Source organism: Medicago truncatula, chromosome 1 (assembly GCF_003473485.1).
Source record: "Medicago truncatula cultivar Jemalong A17 chromosome 1, MtrunA17r5.0-ANR, whole genome shotgun sequence".
In the NCBI taxonomy this organism is placed as follows: domain Eukaryota; kingdom Viridiplantae; phylum Streptophyta; class Magnoliopsida; order Fabales; family Fabaceae; genus Medicago; species Medicago truncatula.
Window position 1 is genome coordinate 19,177,350 of NC_053042.1, and position 21,217 is coordinate 19,198,566.

The window sequence follows — 21,217 nt, forward strand, 5'->3', positions numbered from 1 at the left end:
AACAAAACATAGTTGACTAAATTCTCATGGACTTAGCTCAGTTGATAAGAACAATGCATCATATATATAAGGTTCGGAGTTCAAATCCTGACCACCAAAAAAAAAAAAAGTTGCCTAGCTAACTGTCGCGGAGATATCACAAACTTGGATGTATCAAAATCAATATTATTTTTTTTTATTTTTAAAATTACCCTATTTAATTTAAATGAAAAAGAAATAAACAATAAAAAAACATATTCCACCTACGATTCTTCTTGCATGTATGTGTATATAAACACAACAACTTCACACAAAAACATGCACCCCTGTCTTGTAGAAACAGAGAGTGTGTCTTTGTTACAAGAAGAAATCACCATCATCACCATGGCATCTTCAACCTTTCCAACAGTGAACAAATGCACCTCCATTGGTAGAGAAAAGCACACAGTAGTAGCAGACATGGATGGAACCTTACTAATAGGTCGTAGTTCTTTTCCATATTTTGCTCTTATAGCCTTTGAAGTTGGTGGAGTTCTTAGACTTCTCATCTATCTCCTAGCTTCACCAATAGCCGCGATTCTCTACTACTTCATCTCTGAATCAGCCGGAATTCAAGTCCTTGTCTTCGCGTCGATGGCAGGAATGAAACTTTCAAGCATAGAATCAGTAGCAAGAGCAGTTCTTCCAAAATTCTATTCATCTGACCTTCACCCAGAGACATGGCGCGTGTTTTCGTCGTGTGGGAAACGCTGTGTTCTCACCGCGAATCCAAGGATCATGGTAGAGCCTTTTTTGAAGGAATTTTTGGGGGCTGATATGGTTTTGGGAACTGAAATTGCTAGTTATAAGGGAAGAGCTACTGGATTGATTTGTAAACCTGGAATACTTGTTGGAGATAAGAAAGCTCAAGTTCTTAAGAAAACTTTTGGTGATGAAAAGCCTGATATTGGACTTGGTGATAGAGTCACTGATGCTCCCTTCATGGCTTTGTGCAAGGTAATATTAATCAGTCCAACTATCTAAATCAATAAAATCATCCTTTTGGTAATTTTTTTTTTATAAATGATGATGCAAAGAGCACCATCTAACTATATTCAAAATAAAAGGGGAACAAGGGGAAGCTAAGCCAAAACCTTTCAAACATTTACAAATTTGTAGCTTGGTAAACCAAGCCTATTTATTAGTAAATTAACATATTTATTAGGAGAATTCTTTAGTACCTAGAATTTGATTGGGTTTCCGTATATTGCGAAAAGGGTCATACTAACTTATGCTCTTAAGGCACATATTAAGAATTCTATTAATAGCAAATATTTATTATGAAAAATTAATTCTTAACTTCTTGAGAAATAAATAGCCACAATTTTCAAGAGATATTTCTATTTTAGGTATCTTAACATGTACCTTTGGGCACAAATTAGAATTTCCTGAAAAAGTATATATTAAAGATAAAATTTGTTTCTAATTTTTGCCACTATTTTTAATAACTATGTTAGAAGACATATAATTTATGTTTTTTCGTTTCTAATTTTTGTCGCTAATTAAATATTTTTCTCGTGTATATTTTATCGGCAAAAGTTATGGTGCATAAATTATTTCCTTATGCACCGTGCATAAACACATCACAACCATCAGATTTCTTTTATTTTGAACAAAAATTGTTTTGGCTCACTTTGGGGGTGTAGGAAGCAATTATGTTGGGATTTATGCACGGTGCATAAGGATTCCTTATGCACCATAACTACTCCCTATTTTATCACACTATTTTCCCTGTCGGTATCTTTTTAATTTTCCCTTTTTAGAAAAATTGTTTCTATTTAGTTTTCTTTTTCAAACTTAATGCAATATTAACCATTGATTTGTCAAAAGCATATCGTAAATAAATTTAATAAGAAAATAAAGAGTCTACCTAAAAAGAAAATATTCAATGGTATTGTAGGAAAAAACAAAATTGTCTCATCAAATATAACAATATTTTTGGTGTTCATTGTAGACGCCAAGAAAAAGGTACTAAGGGAAAAAGTATATTCCAAAGATATAATTAAAAACTAAGCACATCAAATCAAAATATACATAGTTGTTTGTGGCTAATTAGTTTCATTTGTTTACTCATGCAGGAGGGTTACATAGTACCAGCAAAGCCAAAGGTAACAACAGTGACAAGTGACAAACTTCCAAAACCCATAATCTTCCATGATGGAAGGCTAGTACAAAAACCAACACCTTTAATGGCTTTACTCATAATTCTATGGATCCCTATAGGGTTCCCTTTGGCATGCTTAAGAATAGCTGCAGGATCACTCCTACCAATGAAATTTGTCTATTGTGCCTTCAAAGCACTTGGTGTTCGTGTCATTGTTAAGGGAACACCACCACCTCCAGTTGAAACATCCAAAACCAATCACCAATCTGGAGTTCTCTTCATTTGCTCCCATAGAACCCTACTTGACCCTATCTTCCTATCCACCGCCCTCGGCCGCGCTATTCCAGCCGTTACCTACTCAGTTTCCCGCCTCTCAGAGATCATCTCACCGATTAAAACGGTTAGGCTTAGCCGCGACCGTGCCACAGATGCTGCCATGATCAAGAAACTTTTGCAAGAAGGTGACTTGGCTATATGCCCTGAAGGAACAACTTGTAGAGAACCTTTTCTTCTTAGGTTTTCAGCTTTGTTTGCCGAGTTAACCGATGAGCTTGTACCGGTGGCTATGGTTAATAGAATGAGTATGTTTCATGGAACCACAGCTAGAGGGTGGAAAGGAATGGATCCTTTTTACTTCTTCATGAACCCTAGTCCTGTTTATGAAGTTACATTCTTGAATAAGTTGCCTAAGGAGTTGACTTGTGGTTCGGGAAAGACAAGTCATGAAGTGGCAAATTATATACAAAGGGTGGTAGCTTCAACTTTGTCTTATGAGTGTACTAGCTTTACTAGGAGGGATAAGTATAGAGCACTTGCTGGTAATGATGGAACTGTGGTGGAGAAGACTAATAAAGCCAACAAAGTAATGGGTTGCTAATTAAGTTTCATTTCTTGAAAATTTTAGTTTCATATTTCAAAATGCAAAAGTAGGGATCAAGTTCAATTTATAAACGCACACAGTGAAAGAATATGAAGTTACATGGATGTTTTAAATAATGAAATGGCTTTGGTGTATCTCTTTATATTAATGAGAAATTTTATTATTATTGTTATTATTTGTACTTGCAAAAGTATAATAATCGTATTAGGGTTTGTATTGTGTTGGTCATGCCTTGAGAAAGCTCTCAAGGGTTGTATTTATAGCCCTCTATGAGCCTGATTTATGGTTACTTAAGTCGTAAGTAATGTGGGTATTTAGCTCTTTAGGTCGAGCTCTAGAGATTTCTAGAATTTGGCTGAGGCGGCGCCCTAAGAAGGGCGCGCCTTGGGCCTTAGAGCCTTTTTGGAGGGCGTTAAGGCCTCTAGGAGGGTCTCTAGAATCTTTGGGAGGACTTCTAGGTCCTTATGAATATATTGACGGTCCACAGCCTCCCAAGCACGAGTCTTGGGACATGGCGAAGTGATTAATTAGCGTTAGAAATTTATATTACGTTTGTCAGTATTTTTTGCGTATGTCCTTGGATATTATTATTGGAGCTTACAGAGTCCCCCTAGGGTGGTTGCGCTGCATTCTAGAGCCCCCTAGGGTGTATATTAATCTGTCAGTGCTTTTTTATATATGTTGATTGTTCATTGCCCCACAAGCACGAGCCTTCGGATGAGGCGAAGTGGTTTGTAATATAGCCTGGTGAGTTGATTCTTTGTGAGAAGTTAATGGTGAGTTCTCGAACGCTTACGAGGCGAGCTTCTTGCTTTCCTGAATGATCAAACGGTTCAGACTGCACGACCTTTCAATGGTCGTGACTTGTTCGAATCCTGACGTTTTCTGCCACGTGTCTCCAATCGTGACGAGGGTGAGCGTGTTTCTTGTAACAACCCTTTTTCGCTAGAATTTTTTATTATTTATTATGTGTGTTTATATGTGCTTGTATGTGATTAATTGTCTCTGTGTGTATTTTATTCTAGATTTATGAATTTTGGCTTAAGAAGGGTATTTTAGTCATTTTGGACTCAGGGGTATTTTGGTTATTTGGTGAGCAAGGGTAAATTAGTCATTTTGTTACGGGAGTTATTTTAGTGTTTTAAGTGGGAATAATTCTTTTTACTAAGATACTAGTGAGATGGGGTAATTATTCGTTATTTTGACAGTTTAAGTGTGTAGTAACCTTGGTGAATTAGTTGGTAAGAATGTTGAGCCCATTAAGACAACAAGAGATTGAGCCCATTTGTGTAGTGACTATATAAACACTAGTCTTATGAAAATATTAGGTCATTACCTTCATTCACTCATTTTTACAAAACATTTTTGAGATTGAGGAAGAGAGAGAAAAGGGATCTAGAGGAGAAAAGAAAAAGTAGAGAGAGAAAGCTTGGGATTGGTGGCTAGAAGCTAAATTGAAGTTAGAAATTGGATTCTTGAAGCTTAGAAGTAAGGGGGATAGTCTCTTATCACTAACTAATCTATAATCACTAATTTCAATTATGGGTTTAAGGGTTTTTGTGATAATTGTGACTTTTTATGGTTTTGAATGATAAAATCCGTGCTCCTATTTCATGTGAAATTATGGGTATGATGAACTTCAAGAAATTGTTGTGTTAATAGCTTAAACCTCATAGTTGTTGTTGGTGTTGAGTTGTTTTGATGATTTTTGATTATTTGAATGTAAACCATGATTTGGTTTATGATTGTTGTTGAAACAAGTTGAATTCATTTCATTAATATTTGTTTATGGTTGTGTATTAATGTGGTTTAAATTGGTGTGGTTGTTTTGAAGTTTGAATAAAAATGAGAAAAATAGTCGTTTTTGGTGAAAATGAACTACATGATGATTTTGAGATGAATTGGTTTTATAATCTGAAGTTTGTTGTTGTTTTGAATGCCCTTTGATGTTTATAAACTAGTGTATAAATTTTGGCGTCGAATTTGGGGTCAAGGGGATCAAAATTGAGATATTGGGATGAAAAAGTGAGGATTCAGAAGAGGAAACCCAAGAACAGGGTTGCCTGTTCTGGTGCAGCTCGTCGGGCGAGCTCATGGCGAGTTGCCTAGTTCAGCACCCATGTTTTGGGTCATTCCAGGCATCTGGGGTTGATCCGAACCAGTCCAAACTGATTCTTTTGACGTATTTAAATATATTTGAACTTTCTAAACCTTCGGAAACATCAAATGAATTGGATTGCACTTGGTTTTATGAATGGCATCATAAACTTTTTGAAAATGGTTCAAGAACATGGAATTTCTGAAAACTAGTTTTCTCAGGAAAAAAGGGTAGAACTAGGGTTGTCTAGTATTGTTATTACTTATAAAAATGTTTTGGATGGGAATCATGAACTTTAACTTTGTTTTGCTTTGAAAACTTGAATTCTTTGAAAAATGGAAAAATGATACGAACTTTGTGAAACTTCGGGATTGAGGTGAATTGGCCTATGAAACGTATATGTATACACTACTGCATTCATATGTGACTTGTATGTATACTTAGTTGAGGCATTCAAACTTGTTTAGTTTGCTTTGTTGAATAACTTAGAAAATGAAAGAAACGATACTAACTTAGGGAAGTTTTGGTATTTGTCGGCATTGGCCTATGAAACGTATATGTATATGATACTGCACTTATATGTGAATGATGTATATACTCGGTTGAGGCGTTTGAACTTGCTTACTTTGATTTTGGAGAATTCGTCGAAAAGTGCTAGTCTTTGTAAATATAGGCGAACCTTCTCTAAATAAGACTTTTTGGTCGGATAACTTACCACTTGCTCTATATTCGTAATGATATGCTAGAATATAAATGAGTTTATGATGTTTGAGTATTTATTTAGGTGAATGATTTGATGTGGTCAATTGGCTGTATTTTGTGAAGAATGTGATTTTGAAACCACATGTTCTATAAGATGATTGTTGATTAATTATGATGGTGATGATTTGTGTTGATAAATTCTTACATGCAATTGGCGATGACTTTGATAGTGTATGCATGTATTGAAAATTGTTGATGATTGTTGACGAGTTGTTTTTGAACATATGCATTGTTTGAGTCATATGTTCATGCATTCATGATGATGGTGTCGAATTGTATATCCATATTAGCGACGACCGGATTTTTATCCATATTGGGGATGACGAAAACTTTGTATTCATATTGGCGACGACTATGATACAAATGTATCTAAGGTGTCATAATTGCTTATGTGCTCAGTGAATATTTGCATGGTTGATTTGTATACTTGTTGAATTGTATACTTGGTAAAATTTGACGAACCTATGAATATGTAGTGAATATATGTATTCATCATATACTTGCTCGATATTAATAATCCTGAGTTTTCTAATCAATTGAAATTAATTGTATCATTTATTTTCATTGATTATGTTTAATTGGGAATTATGAACTAACTCCTAGTCGTTGTTTGGTTGAACGCCTTCCTTATCTGTATGGATGGGTAGACAGTGTGCATGACTAGTTTGTTGCTTTGGTGAGTTGCTTGAGGATAGCTCAGAGCTTCCACGCTTACTGCTTTTTCGAAGTCTAGTGTGTCGGCTCTGAATAGGATGTCTTTATTTCGCTGCGATGTCTTGAGAAACTTATTATTTATGCATGCTTGGTGATTTATTGGCGAAGTAACATCTAGATTCTTGATATGTCGTATCATTAGCATAATTTATCGCTTTTCGAGTTTAGGGTGTTAGATTTTTCGAGGCGGCTTTTAATCGATGTCCTATAAAAACACGTCGTCCCTTCATTTCCTTATGTTCTTCATTTCCTTTCCGATTTTTTTATTCTTTGAGCTCTGTTTTTGCGCAACAATGCCAGCTGATTTTCTGGATCTCTAATCTCAAGTTTTCAACTTCTCAAGTACTCTTCCATTCTCCTTCTTTCGCTTTTCTAGTTTTTAGCTTTGTGTTAGTGATGGTTCTGAATAGGGAGTGCGACGATATGGGTAGGGTAATTTCACCTACTAAATTTGATGAGAGGGATCAACTGAGGAGGTATTGTTTGAAACATGCAACACGACCGAATAGATTGGGAAGCTTATGAATTAGGGCTTTTTGGTTTTAGGGTTTTAGGGGATTTCTCTAGTTTTAGGGGATTGTGTTTTCCTCTACGCTACTTCAGGAGCAGATCGTAGGAGACAAGTTGGTCAGGAGATTTGTCGCTATATTTCTCCTTCATCTCTTCCTCGGAGAGAAATTCTGTATTTGACTCATTCTCGTGATAAAAAGATGAATAATTTTGCTGAAGAATTTCTTGGGATGGTTTCTTCATACGTGTCGCCTTTGGACGTCAACTTCTTCCGGAGCAAGATGGATATTTCTTCTACTGAGAACGAGAAAGATGTGACGGTGTCGCCCTGTGATGTAGGCGAGAGAGTGTGCGATCAGCGTTTGGAGAGCGTCGTAGATGAGTCTTTTCTTATGTATATGGCGGTGTTGGAAGAGTTTGGGGTTATGATTCCTTTTACTGATTTTGAGACGGATGTGTTAAAATTCCTGAACGTGGCGCCTTCGCAAATATGCCATAATATCTGGGCTTTTATCCGTGGATTTGAAATACTCTATAAAGCTTTGAGCTTGGAGCCTTATGTTGGCGTCTTCTTTCATTTTTATGGGACAAAACACGTGATTAAGGGGACATGGGTTTCAATTAGCGCCCATCCTGGTAAAAAAAATTCCCTCCCTATGCTTCTAACTTTAAGAAAGACTGGCGGGATTCCTTTGCTAGGGTGCAGGGGGCACCTGAGTGCTTAATGTAACGCCCACTTTCGTTTAATCGTTATTTAATCGAGTTTAGGCAATTATATTATAATTATATAATATATGCATGATTTTGATATATTTTGATGAATTTTGATGATTTGATTGATGACGTGATAAGTTATGAGTTTTGGAGGATTTGATAAGATTAGAGAATTTATTTTATTGTTAAATAAAATAAAGATTAGAAAAATATTTAGTTGAGGGCTGTTTTGATATTTTAGATAGTTTTGGGGGAGAAAGTGAAATAAGATAAGTTATTAAGGAGAGATATAAAAGAATAGACCTAAGTTTAGAAAAAACACTTTGTACGTGAAAACTTTTGGAAAAGGGAGAAAAAGCTTAGAGAGGAGCAAGAGACCAAGAGGGCTGCGATTTTCTTCATAACCAGGTAAGGGTGGGACTAATAACTCAGTAACATTAGTGAATGTAATTCTGATGATTAGTTAGCAAGAATTAGGATTAGATGGAGAAAACGAAAACTAGGTCAAATCCCTAAAATTTGAGAATAAACGGTGGAAATTGGTTAGATTGATGTAGAAAGTATTCCTGGACCTTAGATAATGTTTAGGACAAACTTTGGAATCAGTATCAGACTTAGAACCATGTTAATCGATGAATTTTTGTGATTTTAGGAAGCCTGGCCGTAGCGACATTCATCGCTCGCCACGGCGAGCTATGATCCTCGCCTCGCGAGTGATGAGCTTCATCGCTCGCCACGCGAGCCTTTTCCCTTCGCCTCGCGAGTTGTTTGGTGCAACTCGCCATGGCGAGCAACCCTTCCTCGCCTCGCGAGCTTAGGCAGAGTGCATGTCATATTTTGTAGTTTCGACTTTTTAGTTGGACCTTGAGTGCCTTTAAGTGCCTAAACATACCTAGAGATGATTAGGAATGATTTTAGGACAGGATTGAACCCAAAACAACATTAGTTGGGAATCTGAGTGGTACTCGCCATGGCGAGTGAGAACTCTCGCCTCGCGAGCAAGTCCAGAATGTAGCTGTTGAGTGGTTGTGCGATCTGTGTCGCACCTTTTGATCAAGAGTGAACCCCTAATTGGTAATGAAACCTAATGATAACGTTTAAAGCAATCTGTAAAGCTATTAAGTTATGTTGATATTATTTGAGCATGATTAATGTATTATGCAATATGTAAGATATAATTGAAATGATTATGATCCTATTGAATTGCTGTTGATATATTGATATCTCCCTGCTGTTATGTGACTTGACTATGCTGCTGCTGTTATTTAACTGAGTATGCAATGTTTATATATGAATATAATGAAAATGATGACGTTTTGCTTCAAGTTATTGAATGCACATGATTATGATGATTACGATGTTTTGTTGTTAAGAGTCCATGCATAGCATATCATTGAGCTTAGTCCTCACCACGTTTTATTAGGAGCTTTGTCCTCCGCACGATTATTAGGAGCTTTGTCCTCCGCATGATTAAAGTATATTTATACTTATGATGACGATTGGTACCACATGCATATACGGAGTCTAGGAGCATTGTCACATTGTCATGTCTATTATGCTTTGTTGATGATGATTGATTATGTGATTACGTGATAATGTTATGTTGTTGATGATGATTGATTATGTGATTACGTGATAAATGCTTATTAAAGATACAATGATGATTATGTTTTAAATTGATTATGATCAAGACTGATTAGGATGTTAACTTATGATTCTTAATTGCATTGATTAATGTTATTCTGTTATGAAATCTCACCCCTTCTGTTTGAATGTTACCTCGACCGTGGGTAACGTGCAGGTGATCGAGCTTAGTGTGCTGATTCCGTCGTGAGTGGCCTTGCCTTCACTGTGTCGTCTAGGTCGCTCTGATACGTAACGGGATGGGGCTTTATGATTATGCATGCTTCATTCTCTTACGTGACTATCATGTTTATGTTTTATGATGTTGAACATTTATTATGTTTTGTTAAGTTGATTTAACTCATTTGAGATATTTTGATGGGGCCTACGTGCCAAACTGATTTATGGATTATGAACTAAATTCCGCTGCAATGTTTACGACTTTTGGTTAAATTATTATTTAACTGTTTTGGATTACGTTTTATGTGATATCCCGTTGTTTACGATGCTTACTCTGATAAATGTTTTAAAAAATTTGTATATTGGGAAAACGAGGTGTTACACTTAACTTCTTCGGTGATGGTGAAGGGAAAACCTAAGTTCCCTCTATGTTAGACCAATGCTCCAATTGTAGTGATGGGATATGATTTCAATAAGATGACGCCATATGAGCAAGGTATGGTGTGCTTGTTGGAGAAGTTATAGCTTATGGATATTCATGAGCTTTTTGAACTGAGAGGGCAATTCTAAAAGTCTTGAGGCTTATTTGTGTGAGTCTTGGAGGAGGAATCTTTCTGGCACAAGGATTTTGATTTTCGCAGGTGTGGAAATTAGTTGATCTTTGAAGTATGTTCTTGTATTATGATGAGGTTTTTAATTGTATTTCGTCAATCTTTGTAGGTATATGGAGGAAAAGGCGCTTTTGGCAGAGGTTGACATAGATGCTGGTGTGACGAGTAAGTTTGGTGAGCTGGTGATGGATGCAGGGATGTCGGCCCTCCGGGTCCTTTTATTGGGACACATGATGGAGAAGAAGCATGGCGATTTATAGGTGAAATATAAGAACGCTTCTGAAGATGTGGATAAATGGAAGAACAAGGTGACAAATCTTGAGGCTAGATTGAAAGAGGTGTTGGAGTCAAAAAAAAGGTGGCGGACAAGTCGTTGAATGATGCCAATACTAAGAAGGAGGCATTAGAGCTGGAGAGGGATTCGTTGAAGCAGAAGGCAACTGATCTGGAGGGAGATCTCCCAAAACCTCATTCAATCGTTGAGGATGGTAAATATTCTTGAGCAACCATTCAACCATAATAGGTCATATAACATGTAAATAACACAATCCTAATAGGTCATATAACATGTAAATCTCAACCATTCAAAAGTTTTCAACTACATCCAATGGTTGACATCCAATTTGTCAACCGTTGAGGATGGATAGATGTTTAAATAACACAATCTTAAATAGGTCATATAACATGTAAATCTCAACCATTCAAAAGTTTTCAACTACATACAATAGTTGACATCCAATTTGTAAAAAAAAAAAAAAAAATCTAAGTCTCCTACGGTAGGAGACCTAATGAGATCTCCCACCGTAGCCTTTGCCGTCCTTTCGTTTTCCACATCATTAAACATTGTAAAGGGTGCAATTTTGTTTTTTTTTTTTTTTACAAGAGGTGCAATTTTGTTAGTAGTCCTCCTTTTGATCTCATTCAATAAAAAAAATCACTTTTAAGATTAGTTAAATACATCGGAATTTTTATGGGTGAACAACATTCTAAATGGTTGCTCTAAAAAAAAAACATTCTAAATGGTGTTGAATTCATATTTGTTGGTACTTACAAAGAATTCATGATCATACTATTCTTTTATATATTTATTTATTTTTTCGTTGATTTAAATTTTGAATTTTTTTTAAGCCAAAAGATAAAATTTAAATTAAAAAGAAGAGGATACAGATAATGAGGGGACATAAGACCTGACCCAGGAAAACCCAAACGGGAATATATCGTGATGAATAAGCCTAAGTGGATCTACTCTTATCTATCCTAACAAAAATTCACTAATCACGGGCGCAACCTAGCGAACCCGCGTACGGGCGCGAAACCAGGTTACAAAAAAGAATGAAAAGTGAACATCTACATAGAACATTTAGAGTGTGATTATGGCGAATGGATCGACCGCCAACACGGTAACAAAATCCAAGTGCCAACAGCTCCCTGAACAACAACAAGCATAAAAGCTCTTTCGATCAAACAACGCGTAAGAACTCAGATTGAGGGATGAGTCCAATACGTCAGTAACCAGACCCTTTCAAGTTAAACGAACCAGACCATTTTGAGTTTTTGTAACAGACCCTTTCGGGTTTACGTAACCGAACCACCGCAAAATAAGGCCACGTCACCTGTCACCCAATCGAAGATCAAACAAGAACATAAAACAAGCAATACGAACAAAACCAACCCGGCATAGTACATTAAAAACAAACGAACAGAAACACCAAAAAAAAAAACCCAAACCACCGGCGTGAAAGCAACGAATCAGAAGCCAAGAAATATGTAGATCACAACATATCTGAAAGGGACCAGAGATCAAAGGCCATGAACGGTGAGGATGTCTGGAGCCAAAAGGGAAGGCACAGAGAGAGCCACCACTAACCCTGCAAGAACCATCCACCAACCCACCACCCAAAGATCCAACAACCAACACCAGTAATCCCGAATCTGAAACCGAATCAAGAATCTGAATCAACCATCAAAACACTACGACGCAAGCTGGCCACGACGGATGAGCGGTAAAGGGGATGGAAGATCGCCGGAGGAAAGGAGAGAAAACCTCGAAGAGGGGGAGGAGGTGATGCGAAGAAACAACTCTCCTCGCACCACCGGTTGAAAGTGCTACATCACGGTGGTTGAAGTTTGGAAAAAGAGGGAGGGTTTGGCGGTAAACGTTTGGTGGGAAGTTAGAGAGAGGTCAGAGTAAAAGTTTTAGAAAGAGCGGGTTGATTTTAAAAAAAGTACTCAAGTTATCAAATTTTCAATTTAAATTTTGAATTAATTTTACATCTGGTTGTAGTATCCAATCATATTATTTTCCTATATTTTATTTAATATTTATATTTTATGGATATTTTTTGTCGATGTAAATCAGTTTTATACCTAATAGATAACAAAAAGAAAAATATAAGATATCAATTATCTATCCATGTTTTTTTTTATAGAAATTATCTATCCATGTTATTATACCATTAAAGTAGAGTGCATTGAAATAATTTGATAGAATACTTCATGATTGATATTCCTCTAAGAAAATTATTGATATTGAATGACAATGTAAATTTTACACTCTAATTTGTTTTTCTGATAGAATACTACTTTACACTATAGTTGTATGTTCTATTTTCGCTATTTTGTTATTGAATTTATCATTGTTATCAACTTTTTGTTTTACAATTAAAAAATTCAATAAAAATTTATAATATTATAAAAATCTTTCAAAAAAAAATTAGAATTATTAGAAAAACATGAATTAAATATGAATTTTTCTGTTTTAAACGGTTAAAAATTCATATTTAATTCATGTTTGTCTAAAAAAATTCTATTTTCTTTTTGGAGAGATTTTTACAATATTATACACATTTCTGTACAATTTCCTAAAAATATATAAATGCTACACATGAGATGACTTAAAAAAAAACCAAAAATGATGATTGAAAAATTTATAGGAATTAAAAGTTAAAGAAATTTTTTAGAGGGACTAAAACAAAATTCATACATTTATAGGGAGCAAAAACATATTTAATCTTTCGATTGTTGAGGATGTTTATTTTACATCAATATTCAATGGAAACTCAACGTATCCGATATCATTGGTACTTTATAACAATTGTCTTTTTAAGATTAATTTTTATGTAACCATGATGTAAAACTTTTTTATACATTTATTTAATTCAATCATGTTATAATGATATTTTTAAAATAAGAATAATTTATATGTTTTGACACATCCAATCAAATCATACAAAAATGTCACTTTATTATATTTTTATACGATGTATTTTGTTTTCTTTTTACTAAAAATGTAATTTGATTGAGTATATGTATAATTTATTTTTACTTCGGTATAAATTAAATCCTTTTAACAATTATTTTTACTTCAAGGTGCTATAATAGCAATTGAAATAGCATCTCAAAAGGGTTGGAACAATCTCTGATTAGAAACAGACTCAGTTTTGGTTATTCTAGCTTTCAAATCATCTAAGATAGTTCCTTGGCAACTAAGGAACGGATGGGAAAACTACATGATTAAGGTTTTTTCAATGAATTTCTTTGTCACTCATGTTTATAGGAAAAGAAATCATTGTGCTGATATTTTGGCCAACATAGGTATTTCTTTGCAAACTTATGCTTGGTGGGATCATGTTCCTTGTCAAATTGATTCAGAATTCAATAGAAATAGGCTAGGCATGATTAACTATAGATTTTCTTGATGTATTGAGGATTTTGGTTCTATGCCCCTCTCCTTTTTGTTTTAATATAGTTCTATGGGCTTGTTTTTTTGGCAAGTTTCCTTTTCATAAAAAAATTAAATTAAATCCTTTTAAAAAGTGCCTTAAATGTAGTTTTGACATCTAAATTTTAATAGTTTGATTTTAGCACATCAAGTTTCAATTGCTAGACTTTAGCCCCCGATGTTTATTCCATTTTAGATTTGTTAGTTCCTTATTCACATTTTAATTGGAAAATGCTGACGTGACATTTTGTTTTCAAAGTATTTGATATTAACTTGTGAGGTTGAAAATACATAAATTGATATAAACAATTAAACAGTGGTTATCGTGAGTTAACTCGGTTACTATGGACAATGCATAATATATATAAGGTCTGAGTTCGAACTCCGATCACCCTAAAAAAACAATTAAATGGTGTTACATGATTTGTATTTCATTATAAAATGAAAAAAAAAAAAAAAAACGTTAAATAGTGTCAAGTGGTATACATGTAAAATGGTCTTGAACTCTACACAATTTTGTTTTAATGAAATCTAATTTATGTATAATGTAAGACTCTCTCGTTCATGCATCATAGAATTTGATATAAGGGACGTTTATTTCACTGACGTAGAAATTGTTCTCATGGAAAACTTACTTGAAAATGTAAATATTAAAATTTGATCTATGGTTTTTTTTTTTCTTCAAAAAATGTTTAACACATAACATGACATTTTAGGAATATTGAAAGCTACAAATTTTTTATGAAAAATGCTAACTGTCTTCAGACACTAACTAGTTTCTGTTACACTAATTAAGAAAATAATTATAGTAAAAACTTCTTACAAATTGGAAACAATATATACATAAAAAATTGTTTTTAATGCAAAATTTATTTATTTTTTCCTCCTTAACTAATGTCCCAAGGCACAAATTACTTTATTCACAAAAATCATTATATCTAGACATTTTTACTCAATCTTATGACAAACACAAATATTTTTTGTTGGTGACTAAGATTTATTTTTATCAACTGAGTTAAACTCACGATGGCAAATACGGATATAATCATTCCTTAACATCTACTCTGGGAAATATTAATCTTAGACTTAAAAAAAAAAACTTAATTGCAGTTTTAGTCCCTTAACTTTCACAAAGTTGCGATTTTGACTCCCTAAGAAAAAACTACAAAATTGCCCTCTAAGTTTTGCATTTGTGACAGTTTTGGCCCCCAGGATCAATTTTGACTCGATCTACGCTGACGTAACACCCTAAATGAGGTGCCGATGTGGCAGCCTAAGTGAGGTGCCACATGTTATTTTTTTTTACCAAAATTGGCCTTAGGGGGCCAAAACTGTACAATTACAAAATTTAGAGGGCAATTTTATATTTCTTTTTCTTAAGAGGCCAAAATCGCAACTTCGTAAAAGTTAGGGGGCGAAAACTGCTATTAAGAAAAGAAAAAAAACACCCACTTGAGAGAGATATTTTTTCAAAAAAGTAACATTCACATTCTTGATTCTTATTACAGAATCTAATGTTAAAACTAGTTTATGTCGACAGTTCAATCACGCCCCTTTACTCTTACAACATAACACGCTCTTTCTTCATTCTCAGGTAACAACAACTACCCCACCAAACTACTCATAATTCAATTCAAAATCAAGAAAATCTTCAAAATTTTCCATTCAAACTCTTCACATTTTCTCACACTTTCTCGGGAAAATTCTTCTCTCACTAATTCCTTCTCCCTTCTCGATCTCTTCTCTTCCAAACACCGACTTCATTTCACAATCTGCTGAAGCTTGATTGCTCGTTAATCGGATGGAGAAGAACGATGTGTGCACATCGGAATCTTTCGATGGAAGCCGTGATGTTTGGAGTTCAAAATCCTCTGATTCTTCATCCGCCGACCATCTTGTTGTCATGGTCAATGGAATTCTCGGAAGGTATTGATTTTGGTGAAATGTTGTGTTTTTGATTGATTTTGTTTTGATGTTGATGTGTTTGTTATTGTAATTGGATTGAAATTTTTAGATTTTGTGGAATTTAGTGTATTCAATTGAAGAGATTCTCTCTGTTTGTTTGTTCTTGCAGTTCAACGGATTGGAAATTTGCGTCAGAGCAATTTGTTAAAGAGCTTCCTGATAAGGTTTTTGTTCACTGTAAGAATCATTTTTCTCTTTGATTTGTTTTCTAGAATGATTTCTTGATCATAGTCAAATCAATAGTTTGTTGCTGTTGTTTGAAATTATTTGATTTATGTCATTACTTTTTTCATTTGAACCAGTTGAATTTTGGCAATTGTATGTCCATTTTTTCTCTCATTCGGAATTTCATACTTAAAATCTACTTTAGTAATCTAATTTTTTCAATGATTAAGTAATCTAATTCATACTTGGTGCAATTGTAGTTTAAGGTGATGAGAAATTTGAAATCTTGTCATTGACATTAATAACATGTTTGTCGTTTACTAGTTAAAAAAATCTTACATTATTTTGACGGAATTCGACAGCCTTTGCAATAGAACCTTGTATTTATTTGTTAGAATGAGTACAAACATCAATTTTTTTGTGGTTTAATGACAACCTAGTTTACAAGCTTTGGACTTCCTTCTTCTTGAGGAGGCTTGATTTCTTTGCTTATTTTTTACAATATCTGAGTTATTATTGACCAATAGAAAGGACTCTGTTTTCCTATACATCACTTATGAATATTTTATCAAGGCTGTACAAATTGATAAATTTTGTATGTAATTTTAAATTTTTCTCATCTTCTTTCACTCAGGTAGCGAACGAAATGTGTCTAAGCATACATTAGATGGTGTGGACGTAATGGGCGAGCGATTGGCAGAGGAGGTTTGATTGTTGAATCTCATGTCTTTTGTAAATGAATTTACTATATGTTCACTAGGCTCATTATCCCTAGATTATATTGCCTTATATTAGTCACATATTATATAAATGTTGCCGTGTTCGATAGATGATAATGAATATCTTGATTTATTTTTTTTACATATTTTCCCTGTGACTAGTAAAGCATAACCTGTTGACAGTATTCTTTGTACAGCCTTGATAAAATATTCATAAGTGATGTATAGGAAAACAGAATCCTTTCTATTGGTCGATAATAACATTAAAAAAATGAAGTTTACTCTTTTATCCATACTCTTTAGAAAATTTGAAGTATCTGGGCTTCATTGGCAAAGAGAAATTAGACTTTGTTTGTCATTTCAAATAAGGAAGTTATTGATTACTTTCTGATATATGTTGGAGATGGATAATTGTCATGTCTTCTTTTACCTTCTAATAAAACAGTATATTAATTAGAGAAATTTAATATACTAATGTTTGATATCTTTATACAATTGTGTATCATTTTACATACATGATCTTTATTTTTATCAAGTATTAACCGGAAATTGTACTCTCAGGTCATTGAGGTGATTCGAAGAAAACCAAATATGCGTAAAGTCTCATTTATTTCACATTCAGTTGGAGGATTAGTGGCACGATATGCTATTGGGAAGCTGTATAGGCCACCTGGAAACGAACCTATTCAGGATTCAGGCAATAAAGAAAGTAAGGTGGACTCAATAGGTACAATATGCGGCCTGGAGGCAATGAATTTCGTAACTGTTGCTACACCTCATCTTGGGTCAAGGGGCAATAAGCAGGTACCAACATTGCATCTTAAAAGTTACCTTATGTTTCATTAGTCTAGAGATGGGGATTAAAGAGACTATTGGTGATGTAATAAATCTAGCATAGCTTAGTGTCCTCTGTAGTCTGGTGTGTAATGAATGACACATTACCCTCTTCCATCTCTCTCTTCATTTCTCTCTAAAAAAGCTATACAGGCCTTTGAACTAGTAAAGTCCTTTCTTTCATACAGTAAATAAACGCTTTGTAAATTTCCCAAATTATTTACTGGTTTTGTCAATTTCTCAAATTATTTACTGGAGCTTTATATTTTCTACCAATTTATTTTGATTGTTTTTCTCCTGGAACGGTTTCTCATTATTAGGCTCTTTATCTTCAAATGTTACCATGATCCTAATATTATCTTCATAATGATGATCTAGAGCTCAGAAATTTCGGATATAGACCGATGCATATCTAGTGTCATTAGTGAATCAAAATAGTAGGAGGTGCATCAGTATTATGTTGCAATCTTTGGTATTGTAGAAGATTATAGATAAATGTGGCTAATGCGGCTGTAATTGCAGTATAAAAAAGCCTTAAAACCTAATGTTGTGGCCACAGTCGTGATTGCGGACCTTTATTTTAAGTCTTGCTCTTAACATCTCATGAATAGTACCCAAAGTCAATCATGAAGGGTTGGTTTCATTTATATCCTATATCTTTTATTCTTCGGTTTCATGTAAATTAATATGTAAGGGTCCAAAAAGAACCAGATCCTATATCAACTATACATTATTATTATTTTTTTCTTTTTTTAATTTTTTAATGGCAAATGTTAGTAATTAGTTGTTAGATCAGTTTTTCTCATTTGTCCGGATTTGAACCCAGGACCTCAAACTCCTTATCCCTTAGCTCAGACCAGTTGAACTACCCAACCCCTCACTATACATTGTTTTTTCTTTGACTCTTATAATTTCTTTCTTGGTGTGTTTATCTTTTAGACTGAATGACAGTTTATGGGTTTGGTTTGATAGATTGGTGTTTTTTATTATTTTATATAGCATGTTGTGATTCAAATATTTGTTTTACATCAAAAGCATTACATGGTTATATTATATTCAACTAGCAGCACATTCATCTCTATGGTCATGTCTTACCATGAAATGAACATGAAATCTTGCATTTTTTTGTGATATTTGCATAAAAGAAAGTTGCATCAGTTTTTGATATTTGAGTATTTAAACTTGTTGAATGGGTTTTGAATTTCAGGTTCCATTTCTTTTTGGGGTAACTGCATTTGAGAAACTTGCAAGTGTTGTTATTCATTGGATATTTAGAAGAACGGGCCGGCATCTTTTCCTTACCGATGACGATGAAGGAAAACCTCCATTGCTCAAACGCATGATTGAAGACTATGATGGATATTATTTCATGTATGTTTGTTTTTATCTCATGTTAAATTCTTTTTATATTTGGAATTTGTTTCCTTCAAATGATTCCGTCATGTTTTGTGCAGGTCTGCATTGCGCACTTTCAAACGACGGGTTATATATTCAAATGTGGGCTATGACCGTATCCTTCAGATTTACTACATGTTTCTACTTATTAAATATGAATTCAACTTTCCTATTGCATATATTTTTATTTGGTTGTCCTTCATAAAAACTTAAGATATCGTTGGCTGGAGAACATCATCCATTAGACGTAATAATGAACTTCCAAAGGTATATTTAGTGATATTTTTCGGTGCTATCTGATTTATTATATCATTCATTTTCATTTAGTGATGTACATCTATTTGGTTGGTAGTGGGAGGATACCCTCAATGAAAAATATCCACATGTTGTATATGAAGAGCTTTGCAAGGCTTGTGATGCTGAGCAGTGTGACTTATTGAAAGATAATGGCTCTGACAAGATAGAAGGTATCACCGTATTTTTCTTAAAACAAATGCAACTTGAGGTTCACTTTCTCTGCAGTTACTGTGATGTACATTTTAAATGATATATTGTCTCTTTGAAGTTTAATCATTGATATCTTAGTGCTCTTTCGCATTGTGTATTTGTGTTCTTTCACACTGTGCTCTTACATGGTTGGCCTTCCATTGTTTTCCTCTTTCATATAATCGTTGACCAATTGGTTCTGTCTACACTAATATGGAAAATTTTTTGATATAATAAAGTTGTTCAATAAAATGTTGACATTCTCTTTGTCCTTTTTTTGCAAATTGCAATGCTGTTTTTTCTAGTTATATGGACACTATCAAGAAGTTATTTCTAACAATGAAAAGCATGAAATTTATGTAATGTGTTGGTGTTCCGTAACCTAAAGCAAGATTCTACCATCGTTACATGATAAGTGTTATCATAATTTTTTCTCTGATGCATTTGCTTCTATTTCTTCATCGAACGTATGATTCGAAAACCATTCCTAATAGATCTTATAAGAGCATAGGCATTCTGAATAACTCTTTAGGATAAAATCAAGATATTGTATGATATTTTTTTGGACATTCTAACAATTTCTCAGTTTTCTGTTGTAATAAAATTTAACTATCTTGTTCATCAGATAATTTTTCTCTAAATGCAAACTTCAAATCTATATAAATTACAATATCAGTGGAAAGATGACCATGTTTCATTGTGTGCAACCAAACCACGAGAAATGTAAATAATTATAACATTTTTTATAATGACAACTTTCTGGTTAGGAGATACCATCAAAATAGTTTTATAGAACCCATGAATGTTCATTGATCCATTCACAGGTGGTCTTAACTTAATATTGTACGATTTGATTGTTATTTATTTTTATTTTTATTTTTTGAGAGGAGATTTGATTGTTATTGTCATTGAATGTTGCTTGAAGTTGGACAATAGAGTCATGTATGGCATATTTCTTTACGTTGTCTTCAAAATGTAAGATTTCTAACCGGAATGAAAACTTGCAGAGGAGCTGGTAACAGGTCTGTCTTCTGTGTCATGGGAAAAAGTAGATGTTAGCTTCCATAGTAGCAGACAGAGATTTGCTGCTCATAGTGTAATTCAGGTTTGTGTCTTGCTCTGCCCTTTCTAATGTGTCAAATATGGAGTCACACATGATACTATTTCTTTGAATACATCGCTTTAACTGCCTCTATTCTTTCTCCATCTTTTCTTGCTATTTACAGGTCAAAGACCAAATCTCACATATAGAAGGTGCAGATGTTATACTTCATATCATTGACCATTTTCTGACATAGATGATGTTTGTCTCAAGAGTTGTATAGATATCGCTTAGCAATATAAGCTTTGCAAAGGTAAATCTTAAATGGCTAACCATATATTATAAACCTGGTTGATAATGTTCAATTTTATCTGAAATTGTGAATTTGTTGCAGGATGGAAACAACTGGTTTCCTGAGTAACAAAATTCTCCATTAGTTGAGGTGAAGAATTGTAATTTTGTTTGTCGATGATCCTTGACAATGTATTATGTATGTATGTGTATGATATGTAGATCAGGTGTATTTCCCCCCTTCCATTAAAGCAATTGAATCAGCACATTTTATCATTGATGATGAAATCTCTTATTTTGATGTAATCTAATTGGCATCAATATTATCATAATGTGGCTCAGAATTAAAGAAATTTATCAAGGAATTGAACCACTTTCCTCAGAA

The 21,217-nt window shown here is 34.0% G+C and overlaps 2 protein-coding genes across 2 annotated transcripts; both read left to right on the forward strand.

The window, feature by feature from the left end:
- The first annotated feature begins 299 nt into the window (after positions 1-299).
- Positions 300-3,174, forward strand: LOC11425164 (glycerol-3-phosphate acyltransferase RAM2-like). The gene is made up of 2 exons (NM_001405048.1): positions 300-975; positions 2,097-3,174. The coding sequence occupies exons 1-2, from the start codon at positions 364-366 to the stop codon at positions 2,997-2,999; spliced, it is 1,515 nt and encodes a 504-aa protein (NP_001391977.1). The 5' UTR covers positions 300-363; the 3' UTR covers positions 3,000-3,174.
- A 12,278-nt stretch (positions 3,175-15,452) lies between these two features.
- LOC11429289 (lipid droplet phospholipase 1) lies at positions 15,453-21,217 on the forward strand. The gene is made up of 11 exons (XM_003589805.3): positions 15,453-15,861; positions 16,010-16,077; positions 16,700-16,770; positions 17,346-17,588; positions 18,826-18,989; positions 19,073-19,128; positions 19,228-19,280; positions 19,366-19,480; positions 20,507-20,604; positions 20,726-20,854; positions 20,936-21,217. Exons 1-10 carry the CDS (start codon positions 15,737-15,739, stop codon positions 20,795-20,797), a joined length of 1,065 nt encoding a protein of 354 aa, XP_003589853.1. The 5' UTR covers positions 15,453-15,736; the 3' UTR covers positions 20,798-20,854; positions 20,936-21,217.